Genomic DNA, 14,942 nt, shown 5'->3' on the forward strand with positions numbered 1-14,942 from the left:
AATCTGAATTTAAAAAATGCTGCCTACTGAACTTTAAACCTTCTGCTTGGAATGACCACCGCAGAGGCTGTATTCTGTCAAAGTAAGACAAATAAGCAAACAATCCCTTGTCTATAGAAAGAAATCCTTGCACTTGGATTAAAAAAAAAAAAGGTCCAGATGGAGAGAATGCTTTCAGGAACAACTGTGAGCTTCACTGAATCTCCAAATGATTTTTTAATTCTCACATTCTAACACAGGTATTGCAGATGCATTACCTGCATTTTACTGCATAAGGCAGTGAAAGTGATGTGCCATTTACTGGTTTTATTAATATTTTTCTTTATTTCTTTTTCAGTGTACTAGACACTTGTGCCATAGAACAGCAAAAGTTGCCACTACTCAGTTTTTAATTATTCCTATGGATGTGTGCCTCCCCCCCAGACAAGTTCTGTTGAAGCAGCAAAGCTTTTTCCTTTTGCCTGTATAGCAAAGAAAGTGGAGAAATAAAGAGATTTGTCTTCCTCAGGAAATCTGGAGAGGGACTTTTTACAACAGCATGTAGTGGCAGGACCATTGGAATAGTTTAAAGCTGAAACTGGATAAATTTAGATTAAGTATTAGGAAAAAATTCTTCACTGTGAGGGTGCTGAAGCACTGGTTCAGGTTTCCCAGGGAAGCTGTGGCTGCCCCATCCCTGGCAGTGTTCAAAGCAAGGCTGGGTGGTGCTTTGGGCAGCCTATTGTAGCAGAAGTTGTCCCTGCCCATGGCAGTTTACTTCAAAATTGTATTTAAGTACTATCTAGTAAAAATCATATTAGCCAGACAGTCTTCCCATTATTATTTTCAAAAGTGAGCATTCTGACAGGTTACTTGAGAGATTCTTACCATCCTCAGTCCTTTGTTGCTGGGGGAACATGTAATTAGTAAGCACTGTTTTCTGTGTGTCAGGGTCAGCTTCTTTTTGAAGAGGGATAAGTGGCTTAGACTAGGAAGAAAATGAAAGAAGAATATCTTACGAGAATATATACAGAAAAGTAAATATGATTTACATATCACAGAGCATGCCTCCCTTATTACTTTGAAGATCTTGTATTAAACCATTTCTCCTCTGAGTAATTTTCACAATAAGAAGTTATTAACATGTCTGTCTTTGATGACTGGCTTTGAGAACTGAAACTCCATAACAGCTTTAAGAGGAAAGCAATCACTGTATTTTCAAAATTAACTGAGTTTCTTGCTAGGACATATTACTATCCTGAAGCAGGCACATCTGGAATAGAGAGATATATTTGGCCATTTAAAGCTGCAATCATACAAACAAAAAAAAATTTTATTCAGTTTTTCATATTAACACAAGGGCAGGGGATTCTTGAAGTTACTGTATTAGCAGAAGTACCTTCTACTACATCTAAGGCTAGTGGATTTCTGGCAGCCCTGTACACCTTAATACTGTTCCAGAAATCAACTTACAGAGAACTTCAACAGACAGCAAAAATACAAGCCACTAGTGCACGAATTGCTGTTTAACAGTTTACAACTGAGTCACAGAGTTCAAAGGTGTGGCAAGACACCTAGCTCAACAAAAGGCATGATGAATTTCCCCAGTGATATAACTGTGGAAGAAACAGCATGCTACACATCCAAGTACTAGCTTATCAAGCACAAACTCACCTATGCAAACAAGCCTTAGAAAAACAAAATTAAAAACACCTAGTATCTCTAAATTTTATCTTCTAACATCACAGAACTTTGCTGGAAGTATGTAAGTCTCCAAAGACAGGTAGGATGACTGTTTTTTGTTTTAGGAGAACGCACATAGCAATGTCAAGGAAGTATTGATGCAAAGACACAATATCATGTCTCATTATTTAACAGATGTCTCTGTACTTGTCAATTCCACTAGTAATAAAGTCAACAATCATCCATTTTTAACTTTAAAATAGTTACCTGATTGTCTGATAGCCACATAGCAGTGAGTTGCTGCAGTTTAGTAAAGGTAAATGGCAAATTCTTCAGTCTATAAATTGCAACAAGAATTTACGTAAGTACATCTATGAATACTGTTAAGACTGCTAAAAGTCAATCCTGCATTAGAATGTAGAAATGTTCAAAAAGGCCATTTACAGATGCAGGTAAATTAGTAACTATTGACAGCTGAAAAGCAACAGAATTTAATTTATCTTCAAAGCTATATCTGGAATTAATTATTTACTATAATTGCATCCCAATTAAGAAAGAAGTGCTACACCTGAAAACTGATTTTTTTTTTTCCTCAAGACATATGTGTGGGAAAGTGAACTGCACTGGGTAATGGCAGCTATGCCATTAATGTATAAATCAAGCTATAGATGGAATACATAGAAGCTGGATTGGCAGAACAGCAGGGAGAGCTCAGTTAGACTTATCTCTTCCAATATATTTCAATTCTAAACTGGTGATTCAAAAGCAAGGTTTTGTTCATTTTTAATGACCAGCTGTCATAATACACGTCTCTTCACAGAAAAATAGAATGGTTTGGGTTGGAAGGGACCTTAAGGATCACCCAGATCCAATCCCCCTGTCACGGACAGAGACACCTTCTATTACATCAGGTTGCACGAACTCCATTAAAACTGGCCTTGAACACTGTCAGGAATGGGGCAGCCACAGTTCCTCTGGGCAACCTGTGCCAGTGTCTCATCACGCTCATAGTGAAGAATTTCTTCCTAGTATCTCATCTAAATCTACCCTTTTTCAACTTCAAGCCACACCCGCTTGTTCTGTCACTACAATGAGCTCTCCAGCTTTCCGGTAGCCCCCCACCTTTAAGTACTGGAAGCTGCTCTAAGGCCTCCCTGGAGCCTTCTCCAGGCTGGACAACCAACCCCAGCTCTCTCAGCCTGTCTCCATAGGAGAGGTGTTCCAGCTTCAACAGGTCAAAATCTTGTGTTGTGGGCCCGAGAGCTGGAGGCAGGTGGGGGTCTCATGAGAGCAGAGTAGAGGGGCATGACTGCCTCCCTTAGCCTGCTGGTCAAGCTTCTTTTGATGCAGTCCAGGACATGGTTAGTTTCCTGTGCTGCAGGCGCATACTATTTGCTAATGTTGAGCTTCTCAGCAACCAGCAAACCCAGGTCCTTCTCCTCAGGGCTGCTCTCTATCCAGTCTCTGTCCAGCCTGCAGTTACCCCGACCCAGGTGCAGGACCGTGCATTTTGCCTTGTTGAGTTTCATGAGGTTTGCATGGGCCCACCTCTTGAACCTGTCAAGATCCCTCTGGATCCAACACATTCTCCCTTCCCCATCACACTCAAGTGTTTTACACTGTGCTCTAATACAGTTTTGTGTCCTACATGTGCAATACAGGAGGCTATTACTTTTTGAGCAAGAATCAAAGGTTTCATTAAAATAACCAAACTAATTCCCCACAAAAATAATGTATATATTGAACCTGCGTCCTTAAAGACAACGTAATAAAATGGAACTGTACAATCTAGAACAAAATGAAGTACATTAAATACACGCATTTCAGTCAGCTTTTAAATTGTGCATGAGATAAGGAAAGATAGCATAATTCATTCACAAAAATATCTCTGCATTATTGCTGCATTACACAATTTCTACTTGAATAAACCTATTCACAAACCTATTGTCACTTAGATTGATGACTTTTAATTTCTGCATATCACCCATTTCTTCAGGGAGGAATTCAAGCTTATTAGAATGCAGAAACAAAACTGTTACATGCTTCCAGTTTCCAATCTGAAAAAAAAACACCCAAAGAGTTAATTCATCTTCACAACTCCAAATTTGCAAATTTTTACTGTTTTAAAACAATTAGTATTAAAGCTATCTGTACATCTAAAGTATAATTAGATTTATTCTTACATATTAAAACCTTGTTTTAGTTCCAGTACACTAGCAATAAATGTCTAACTTGCATAAAAAAAATTCAGAATTTCATTATTTGAAAATTTGTGTATTAGTATACATCCTCCTTTAAAAACCTATACAATCTACTCAAGAATTATTAACTTATCTAAAAGTTGTACAGACTATGTAGTTAAAAAGATATCAAAAAAATCTTTTACAGTTTTGTAATTAAATATGTACCTCTGATGGCAGCTGTGTTAAAAAGTTATGATCTGCAGCAAATGTCCTTATATTACAGAGTTGCCCAACAGATGAAGGCAGTGTTTCAATTTCATTGAAACTACAGTCCAGCTCTTCTACTGATATTAACCTAAAAAAAAATTAAAAAAAAACTAATTTACTCTTCTATATATGCTGAAAAGAAATATGGTACAAATACCCTTCATTCATACAGCAGTTAATTCTGAACCAATTATTTTTGCTATGATTTGTGATTTTTAAACTGAACTCCCAAACACCAAATTACACATTTAAAAAAAATCAGCTGATAAATAGGTGAAAAATCTCCCTGTAATATATAAAAAAAGAAATGTATGTGTTCACACTGACTTCTTACAAGCATTTTGATAGTGGTTCAATCATTTGAAATATTTACCAGAGCTGTGTTACTAGCAAAAAACAGATGCAGGCAGCTGACTGCCTTTTTAAACATCTTGTTTTCTTTCACATTCATCTTTTGATGGTATATAATACATAAAGAACATACATGCTGCAAACTACAACTAAGATATTAAGATATGCTTTCAGTTTTACTGACATTAACATGTAGAAGAAATTAAATGAAGTAGGTGTAAAAGCATTCAGAAGAGGAGCCACTGTTACAGAAAAGAGTGGAGAAAGGCAATTTATCCCTTTATTAAGGTGAAATACCTACCCTCCTATGGAGTCTGGCAAATACATTAGCTGGTTTTCATCAATTTTAAGTGTTGTTACCTTCTTCAGGGAACCTGTAATAAAACGAACAAGTAAATCAGAAAGGACATTTGAGTTCATTAAGCTTGGGGGGGGGAAGAGCTACCTACCAACCAACTAAAAAAACAAAAACCGTAACAAAAACCAAAACAGACAACAAAACAAACAAACAAACAAACAACAAACTATGGGCAAGCAGTGACATCTTCTGTAGTCCTTGGCATGCCTATAGTGCTATATACCTAAGGAAATAAGCAGACAAGTTACACAACTTGTTTGCCAGCCTACCATGTGTCAGCCATGCAGGGGGAAATACATTTTTTACTCTGTTACAGTCAACGGTTTCTCATCCATTTCCAAAGTATCTATAGAAAGTCAAGAATGCTAAAAAGCAAATTTTATTATTCAGCTATGCACTACAGATTTATCCAAAACTGGCACTTGTAACCAACTGAAACAGATCTAAACCACCATTTATCTGTTCTCAAGTGTTCTGTGTCTGAAGTATAAGTTTTTAAGAACATAAAATAACTGAAAATACAAACCAATAGACTCTGGCAGTTGCTGAAGTGAATTACTGGATAACAGTAGGTCTTGCAGGCTTTCACAGCCTGAAATACCTTCTTCAACTACTTCAATGTTGTTTTTAGAAACATCCAAGTAGGTCAGTTGTTTCAAAGTGCCTATGAACTAAAACCAAGAGAAAATAATGTATTCTAGAAAGTGCAAGTTCAAAACAAAAAATCCAGCAGATCTGACAACAGCAGATCTCTCAGGTGTAATGCCAGAGGAAAAGAGAAAGCCTACTTATAATGCTGAAAAAATCAATTTCATGCAAGGTATCCAAGCTTTATAATTAAATATTTTATGCAGATACAAACAGTTGATGTTTTTCCACACACACACAAACATACCAACATAATTCTGCAAGTTTCTGAAGTCAGTCTACTGCAAATTCAGTGGTTTGATCAGTTACTGTGAATCAAGTAACTGAAGCAGTAGAACAGACTTAAATAGATAAGGCTATCACTAGGCTCCAGGAAAGTCTTTTAATGCTTATTTTCCCCTTTTGTGTAAAACTGCATGCTACCTAACCTCAAAACCAACAACAATGAATCCCTAATTGTAGTAAACTAAAGAAACTAGCTAAAACATATGCTTGTATTGCTTTCCCCTATGAACCAAGAGTAAGTTTGAAGATGCAGTCACTTTCACAAATAGTTTTACTGTACAGTAAAAATGTTCAATATATTGACTCAACTCTTCAAGGAAGAATTAGCTGAAGTGAGAAAAGACAGCAAAGAGGACTACTGATCAGGCAAGAAAAGCTTCATGTCAGAAGACTGCTAGTGATTTTAAGTCTGAAAACAGACCAGTTGCTTCTCAAAGTTAAAACACTCATTTACTAGTTTGCTGCAACCTAAGCACAGGTTCACAAGTACTGCAATAACACGTCAGCCTAAACTCCATGTAACTCTGAGAGATGTCAAGAACGCACAGTCAAAAGAACATTTTGTCAGGAGCTGGCTGTGCTCCCTGTATACAGATGGCACCTGAATAGGCACTTCATGCTTTACAGCTGTGACCAGCAAAATTTCACAGAACATACTTATCCTGTAAATTCATTCCTGCTGCTTCATGCAAAATAATCCCTTTTTGGAAGGACCCTAAATTTGATTGAGGATTTGATCTATGATTTTACCCCTGAATTAGACCATAATTTTTACATGAGAATTATGTAACTTTCACTGAAAGAAAAGCTGTGTATGCAGCTCTCATGACCAGTGACAATTTCTAAGTGAACTAGTTAAGCATTTAAGCGGCATTTAGACTTTTGGCTTTAAGCACAATTAAAACTACATTGCAACTTTAACATATACAATCACTGATAAAGGGAAAACCACTGTAAATTAAGATACTAAATATAAAAACTTACCCCTGGAATAAGTGTTAGTCTATTACCATCCAACCAAAATTCCTTTAACCCACTCAGTTGTTCAAGTACTTCAGGCTGTAAAAGGAAGTAAATTTTAAAAAAGTTTGTTGTTAAAAAAAAAGAAGTGAAAGACAAAACCAACTTCATTGATTAATCTATTGCAACTTCAAGTAATGCCTTATTATAGCTGCTAAACACACTTTTTTCACTGGCTCAAAGAAAACCCAGATAATTCACTTATTGAAATGTAAATACATATTAGATATAAAAAAATCTCTTAAGAACTTGACCACAGCACTATATTATCTTTATAGAAAGGGAGGGGGTTTTGGTTTGGCTTTAGGTGTGGGGTTTTAGTTTTTTTTGTGTTTTGTTTATGTGGGGGTTTGTTTTTTTTTGTTTGTTTTGGGTTTTTTTTCCACAGACAATATTATTTTCCGATGTGAAAAGACAATAAGTAAATGTTATGTGTAGAATTTCCTCCTTTGTGGACGAGCTCTAAAACCCCTTATATTTCATCAACTCAGAAGACTTGTTTCTCAAATACCACAATTTTGTTGTTTTGAGGAAAAGGAAAATGACTTCTAATTTTCTAGCAACAAAGGGTGCATCTGCATGACACCAGCAAACCAGTCCATCCGTAGAGTGAAGCTTAGATTGTGGTTCCATTAAAATTTAATGTTAGAAATATCTTATGTATCAGGGGTCTTCCTTCCTGACCTTTATGTAAGAAGAGGCATCACATTGGCCAACCTCCAATCCTCTGGGACCTGCCCACTAGACCAGGACTGCTGGTAGATGCTGAAGACTGGCTTAGCAAGCTCCCCTGCCAGCTCCTTCAGCACTCTTGGGTGCAACAAATCCAGCCCCATAGACTTGCATACATCTAAATGGAACAGGAGATCACTAATAATTTCTTCCTGAATAATGGGAACTTCAATCAGCTCCCCATCTCTGCCATCCAACTCAGGGAACTGAGTACCCTGGGGATGGCTGGTGTGACTATTAAAGACAGAGGCAAAGTCAGCATTAAGTACTTCAGCCTTTTCCTCATCCTCTGTCACTACGTTTCCCACAGTATCCAGCAGAGGGTGGAGGTTCTCCTTTGGCCCTCCTTTTATTGATAATATATTTGTAACAGAACTTTATATTACCTTCTATGGCAGTGGCCAGATTTAGTTCCATCTGTGCCTTTGCCTTTCTAAATTTCTCTCTACATGACCTAACAACATCCTTGTACTTTTCAGAGTGACAAGTCTCTTCTTCCACGGGTAATAAATTTTCTTCTTTTCTTCTGTGTTCAAGCAATATCCCTGTTCAGCCAGGCTAGCCTTCTTCCCCACCAGTTTGATTTTCAGCACATATATTTACACGAAAATAAGTTAAAGAGATTTATAAAAGATACAAAGCTCTGTTACAAACGCAAAACTCACCACTTCTGTGAATTCATTACTTCCTAAGTCCAGTCTCTCCAGCTGAGTTAGTCTGGACATGGTTCTGCACAGGAAGGGGATTGATAGGGAATTAGATTTAAGAAAATACCAGTTACATCCAATCTTCCTGTATTCATACATACATGTTATTTTCATTAGCATTAAGTAGCGATGCTGTTCTGTAACTGGACTGGTATCAAAATAAGGCCAAATTTTCAGTGTTCAACCAAGCAAATACTAATGACCATGCTGACCGTTGACAGAGCACACTACATCTCATCTACAGATTATTTTACAAAGACTAAAGACCACTAATGTAATATTTATGATATAGAGTAACTTGGTGAAGTTACTCTTTCTTGAGTCCTTCAGCTTTTCACCTAGAGTCACCGTAAGTCTTCTCAGCAGCCAAAAGCTGGTTAACTATGTGTTTTCCTCCCAAAGAAAGACCACTGACTAATCATCAGCTGAAACAGAAAAGGCCACTGTTGAATCCCAGTAACCTTCACCAACTTTCTCCCTGCAGACTGCTGAGGCTCCATATGTTCTATTTTCACTTTAATGGTTTGGTAAAGATGCACCATGTGTGTGTGTGTGTGTGTGTGTGTGAGAGAGACCAACAGACTCTAAGGTCCAACTTACCTTTTTTTCCATTCTCCTTCCTCCTGTACACAAATGAACTCTGAGGTCAAACTTTTTACACAGCTAACACAAGATTCACAGAATCTAAGCAATAACACTCCAGTCCACCCTGCTGCCAAATTCCACTAGATACACAAATTCCTGTCCAATACAACACAAGATCTAGGTGTCCCCCTTCCTTCTCATTCTGCTAGTGCTACATCCTTTATAGTTCTAAACCAATCCAAAGTTGCCACTCCTGCCATTGTAATCTTCATTGTCTTACTAAAAATAAAATAAAATTAAAATATCATTACAGTTTTTTATTAAGGCTCCTGGTCTTACCATTAGGAACCAGAGGATATATCTGCAAATCTCTCTCAAGTATCTGCAAAATTAATGTTATTTAAACCTGTCAGTATAATAAAGTAACTTAATTGTTTGGGGCTGTTTTTTAACTTGGCAAAATGTCTGTAATCTAGCAAACACATCCACTCAACTGTAAAATATACACAAATGTTTTTACAAGACAATGACCTCAGTTATTTTCCTCCCTTTCCCCACTGCCTGCCTGATCTATAGCACTTACAGCTATTCTGTAACTAATACTTCTTTGGCTTTTCTGCATTGTTTCTAGAGCAACTACACCTTCAGACAAAATACAAATAAAGCATCAATAATGTTAAGGTAACAGCAAAATTCCATGCTAAAGGAAGAGGAATACAGGACAGGAAACAAAGATCTACTGTATCACTGAGTTATACCTATTTCTATTTTTGCCACAGTGCTGTGTAATCCCTTCCATAAACTGAAAAATCTCTTTCATAATTCAAATTATTAAACTCATTGTCAAATCAGCCCAACACTAACGGATCAAGTAGTCTAAACTATGCCTTAGATTCTGATGTTGTATATTGTCAGCTTCAGTAAGGGTAACACTACAGCTTTCTTCAAGCAGCATACAGTTGAAAAGGAGTGTGTGATAGCAAGATTGGACCCTGAATCGTCGTTATTAAACTCTCAAATAACTTGCTTCTTTCTAAAAAGGTTACTCTTTTTATTGACAATTAGGCTATAGACGTAAGCTTAAAAAAAAAAAAAAAAAAAAAGAGGGGGGGGGACACACAACAAAACAAATACCACCTACAACCTTGTATTATATTTCTATTGAGCAATTTGCCCCCCAACTTACCTATCCGAGAAATACCTCTAAAATAGTCTCTGTAGGGTTTTTTGCTTTCTTTTTAATAGAAATATTTTCATTGAGCTAGTTTGCATTATAATACTGCCAGTTTTGCAGTCTCTGGCTGTGGTTAAGCCTCAAGCAAATTGCTGCATTTGGCACAAAGCAAGGTTGATTTAGTGCGTTGGCATTAATTACCCATTCTGATTAACAGTCTTTCAAGTCCTTCACACTTTAGTGTTAAAAATTATGTGCATGTTTAATTCAGCAACAGAGCTAGCTGATTTTGTAGGAATTTATCCAAATACATTTTTCATTACAAATATGGAAGAATTTGCTGTTAAGTATGAAAATATTAAAAAGGTGAAAGTAACAGGGAAACAAGGAAAGATACTTTTATTCGACAGCAAAAATAATAGCATATACTGCTGTACCTTACTAGCATCAAAATAACCCTCATCCTTTGGATTTTCTACACTGTTTAAAGCTGTATAGCATGCTCCTTTTAAAACATATACTCAGTTTGTAAAAATGCATCAGTAAAAATTTCGTGTCAGCTTCTGTTCTAACATAATAGTTAAGACCAAGCCATTGACCAATAGTTAGGATCAATAGTCGTTGAACAGGTCAACTGCTGCATATCTGTATTACCTCAAAAGGCACCTCTTTTGAGGTGCACTCTATGGACACCACAATGAATTTTTTCTCCCCAGTGTACATCATATATACACAACATGTGTTTCCAGTGTTTCAGTGTAGCAAAATGTGGTTAAATTAAAAAACAAGAAAAAAAAAAGTAGTCTCAATAGCTTTAATCTCTCTTAATTGAACCACAAGAGTATTAGAAGAGAATAATAAAGGTGGCAGCTCAGCATGTACTGTAGATCATTACAGAGGTGCTGCAGAGGACATCTTTATGACAGCTGACAATTAGCTGTCCAGCAAGGATGAAACTCTGAAAACACTGAAGTCAACAAAATATTCACAGCAATTTCAACAGAAGTTGTGTCTGGTTTAAATGGATTACAGCATTTGTTTAAATGTCTCTTATCACAACACGAAACCTCTGTAAACTACACTTTATAAAATAGTGTGTATTATTCATGCTATTAATGTTAATTATGGCAATTAAGGTCAGATCTGTATTAGCTATAAGTTTTAATTATAGCTACTGTTCCTCATTTGGGAGTAACCTAATTTACAGAGCTACTACCCCAAATTACATGTTCTCTAATTTTTTTTCTACTGCAAATCAGTAATAGCCAGAAAGAGAAAAGGAAGATAGAAAGTATTTCTATCACAGGAATGAGTAGAATGTTTCATACTTGCAATATTTAAATTCATACTTTCTGATGCTATACATTTCATTCCACATATGAGTTCTAGCATCTTTATACAGCAGACACCAATGTATCTAGGTACAGAAAAAGGGAATACCAATAGGACATACCCCTTTGTCATGTCTTGGGCATATAATTAGCTACAGTCACTAAGAAAACTGTTGTACTTGAAGGGCTGGCAATTCACACTTCAACCTACATGCAAGTCTCTGCTAGCATATGAGTTGGACAGAGTGAATATTCAATTGTTAGCTCCTCCTCTTCTCCATCAAAACATCTTACATTCACTGAAAGCAATACCTCTTTATACCAGTTTCTGTTGCCAGAAGAGGAAACCTTTTATAGAACACCACAACATGTTCAGGACTCTATAGCTAGTTATTCACATCCCATCTATGGGATCTCTGTTTCTCTTTTCATTGACCTTTTATACCTCTGTTCACCCACTCAGACCTCCAGGGTCCAAATTAGAAAATTCTGAGCACTGCTCTAGCTCATAGAAACAGCAGGAGCTGCATCATCAGCTTGTTTGATGAAATGAGTGAGAACTGCAAGCAGGCTTTAGAAAGATGCTAGATTTTAAGAGAGAAGTATAACTGAATTTACTTTTAAAACAAAAGCTGTAAGAATTTTGAGAACTATTTTACTATTACAGAAAACATGTCTGAGGAATATGCTGCCATTATGTTAAGCAAGCCTGCTGCATTGTAGAATAGGTACAGCATAACAAATTCCACGCAACACAATGAGTTGTTACTTTCTTCAGCCCTGGAGTATATTAAAGTATAAGAAGTGTACAAGTCATGTGAATCACATTCCCTCAGTCATTCTGAACAAGCATCTCAACCACCAGACTTTGTTTAGAAATAATGATCTTAATCACCAATGCCTAAGTCTCAGAACCATCAGAACCATACCCAGATAGACATCTGGGTAGCCATACAATACTGTATGCAAGAAGCATCATGACATCTCAGTGACCATCATGAGGTGCTGACTTAAAGGCTCAAAAGGTGGAAGAGATATCCATAAAGCTGGACAGAGACAGAAAAAAATCTGAATAGGCAGATTTCTTAATAGGCAGACTAATCAGTCTGAAGGGAGATACAATTTCAGGAATATGAAGGTTAAGTTCCTTGTGAGTACTTAGTCCACGTAATTCATAGAAACATAGAATAATAGAATAGTTAGGGTTGGAAAGGATCTTAAGATCATCTAGTTCCAACCCCCCTGCCATGGGCAGGGACACCTCCCACTAAACCGTCTCACCCAAGGCGCTGCCCAACCTGGCCTGGAACACTGCCAGGGATGGAGCATTCACTACTTCCTTGCGAAGCCCATTCCAGTGCCTCATGTCTTACAGTAAAGAACTTCTTCCTTATATCCAATCTAAACTTCCCCTGTTTAAGTTTTAACCCATTATCCTTTGTCCTATCACTACAGTCCCTAATGAAGAGTCCCTCCCCAGCATCTGGAAGGCTTAGCTACACATTTTAGCTGTGATATACTTTTCTAAACGCTCTACAATATTAGTGTAACTACAGAAAGAAAACTCTGAAGAAGTTTAAATAAATGTCACCTATACTTACTTTGGCAATATTTTTAATTGGTTTTCTCTAAGTTCCAATATCTGGAGTTTAGTTAATCTGTAACAGAAAAGCACAACACATTATCACAATATACTGTATTTTCTGACAAAAGCAATCTATGAACTTATTTATATTGCTGAGTTTAAAAAAAAAAAAAATCTATAACTTTCAAGTATTTTTTCTGTAAGAATACAAATAAGTTTTGTGCAAAAAATCTACATGTTAAATTAAATACATTTATTCTTTGGGGTTTAGTTTTGGTAAGCAGTGAGCAAATTAGCTCTTTTCTCTATTTCAACACCAGTTTGAACACATTTGTTTTTCTTCATCCCAAAGATTTTAAAACACTTCATGGGATTCATTATGGCTATGTTATCATCATTATACAGAAGTACACAGGAAGCAGAAGAAGAAAGGTAGGATCAGGCCAAGTTAAGATGCTGCATTTCTAATACTGGCAATGTACCAAACTATTTTGTATAAGAAACCTCATCAGAGGGATAACACAGTCTTCCACCTAATAAAAGCAACCTTTAAATTCATCTTTACCGGTTTCCTTCCATATTCTTTTTCCCATCATCTTCTTAATCCATTTTGGTATTTCTATTAGAAAGCAGTTTGACCTTTCTTTCAGTAAATTCATAGTTGTAAGTTAAATAACCTCTAAATCCCAAACTCAACTGCTTGGCCAAGATAAGTTCAAAACAGTCTTAACATTCAAGCAATGTACCATTCCCAGTGGATTTTTTGCATCAGGACAGCAGTGACAAGATTATCTCTTTGTTAAATGAAATGCAGAATCTGAGTTTAGTTTAAATACAGACAGGATTATAAAGACAAGAGTTCTACATGTGACCAACTGACAGCCCTCATACAACACAAAATAGAGCATTAATCTTCTGAATCAAAAAGGAGCTTAGCAAAGAGACTGGTCCTTCCTGAAGGTGCCTAAATAGGTACATTTTAAGGACAAAAACCTTACTTTTGATTAAGTAGTAAGAACTATACTTAAAGTAAAAATGGAAAGCTGAAAACAGTATTTTTTTTTTTCCTCCAGACATTTGCTCATTTTTGGATGAATTTGAAAGCAGCTATCTGCCGTGCCTAAGAATATAATAGTCACCTTGAAACAGAGCAGAGGTCAGCATAGCTCACCATTGCAAGCAGTACTTGCCATCTGGTAGCAACTGCTGGAGGGGAACCCTCCTCCCCCCCAGCTTCACAAAGAAAAAACAACACACTAACAGGGCTGACAGAATACCATAATAAAAATACACTTCATAGTAATATCATTGCTGTCAGTCTAGGACATAACTGGAAAGGATTTCCAAACCTTCTTACCCTACCTGCATCCTAAGGTACCAACCGCTGACAAAACAGAACTAGTTTGTTTAAGCACTCTCAGATGAATGGTCATTTTGCACTTGGAATTCTGAACCCTAAAATAACCAAATGCTGCATTAAGCTTCAGTTGGTGTTTTGCTTTGATGACACGTGAAATAGCTGCGCAGTTTGCAGTTTTCCTTCATAACGTGTATGCAGTCAAATGGCTCAGCTTGCAGTGGAAGCAGTCCTCCGCTCATACGCTGAGCTATATATATATATATATATATATATATGCATACTCACACTTCGCTCACTTTAGACAGAACTCACTGTACTACACTTCTAACAAGCAGTTCTGTGAACTTTAAGACTGCCTTTGCTGATAGAAGGGTTCATAGCTGTGTGACCTTGTTTCATGTTCCACTCTTTCTTCAGCTAACCCTAAGAAACTGAAGATACAGTAATGAATTCCCTACCTGTAGAGCTACTAGGGAAACATTTTTAATCTCTCCTGGCTGTGATATACAAGCTGTGTCTAAACTAGTAATTTTCTTGCAGTAATTGATGAGAAATATTGGACTGAAGCAGTTGTCACTTCTTTCATTATGACTGTAAGGGTTAATTCAATTTAATGTAACTATACACATCAATTATTCAGCCTAGCCGGTTTAAATTGCTGGTGTAAATATCCATGCGAAGTATCTGAACAGCT

The 14,942-nt window shown here is 36.7% G+C and overlaps 1 protein-coding gene across 8 annotated transcripts in view; it reads right to left on the reverse strand.

The window, feature by feature from the left end:
* The window catches only part of ERBIN (erbb2 interacting protein), a 116,892-nt gene that overhangs the window by 24,973 nt on the left and 76,977 nt on the right, over positions 1–14,942 (reverse strand). For all 8 annotated transcript variants that reach the window (XM_057405484.1, XM_057405486.1, XM_057405488.1 and 5 more), the window contains 9 exons: positions 12,905–12,961; positions 8,172–8,235; positions 6,739–6,813; positions 5,348–5,492; positions 4,765–4,837; positions 4,071–4,200; positions 3,604–3,719; positions 1,930–1,999; positions 868–967 (listed from right to left, as the gene is read on the reverse strand). In XM_057405484.1, the coding sequence (XP_057261467.1) occupies positions 868–967; positions 1,930–1,999; positions 3,604–3,719; positions 4,071–4,200; positions 4,765–4,837; positions 5,348–5,492; positions 6,739–6,813; positions 8,172–8,235; positions 12,905–12,961 (830 nt within the window). The remainder of the gene's footprint in view (positions 1–867; positions 968–1,929; positions 2,000–3,603; positions 3,720–4,070; positions 4,201–4,764; positions 4,838–5,347; positions 5,493–6,738; positions 6,814–8,171; positions 8,236–12,904; positions 12,962–14,942) is intronic.

Source organism: Pezoporus wallicus, unplaced genomic scaffold, assembly GCF_028554395.1.
Source record: "Pezoporus wallicus isolate ANWC-B61680 ecotype Strahan unplaced genomic scaffold, APGP_CSIRO_Pwel_v1 scaffold_2696, whole genome shotgun sequence".
NCBI lineage: Eukaryota > Metazoa > Chordata > Aves > Psittaciformes > Psittacidae > Pezoporus > Pezoporus wallicus.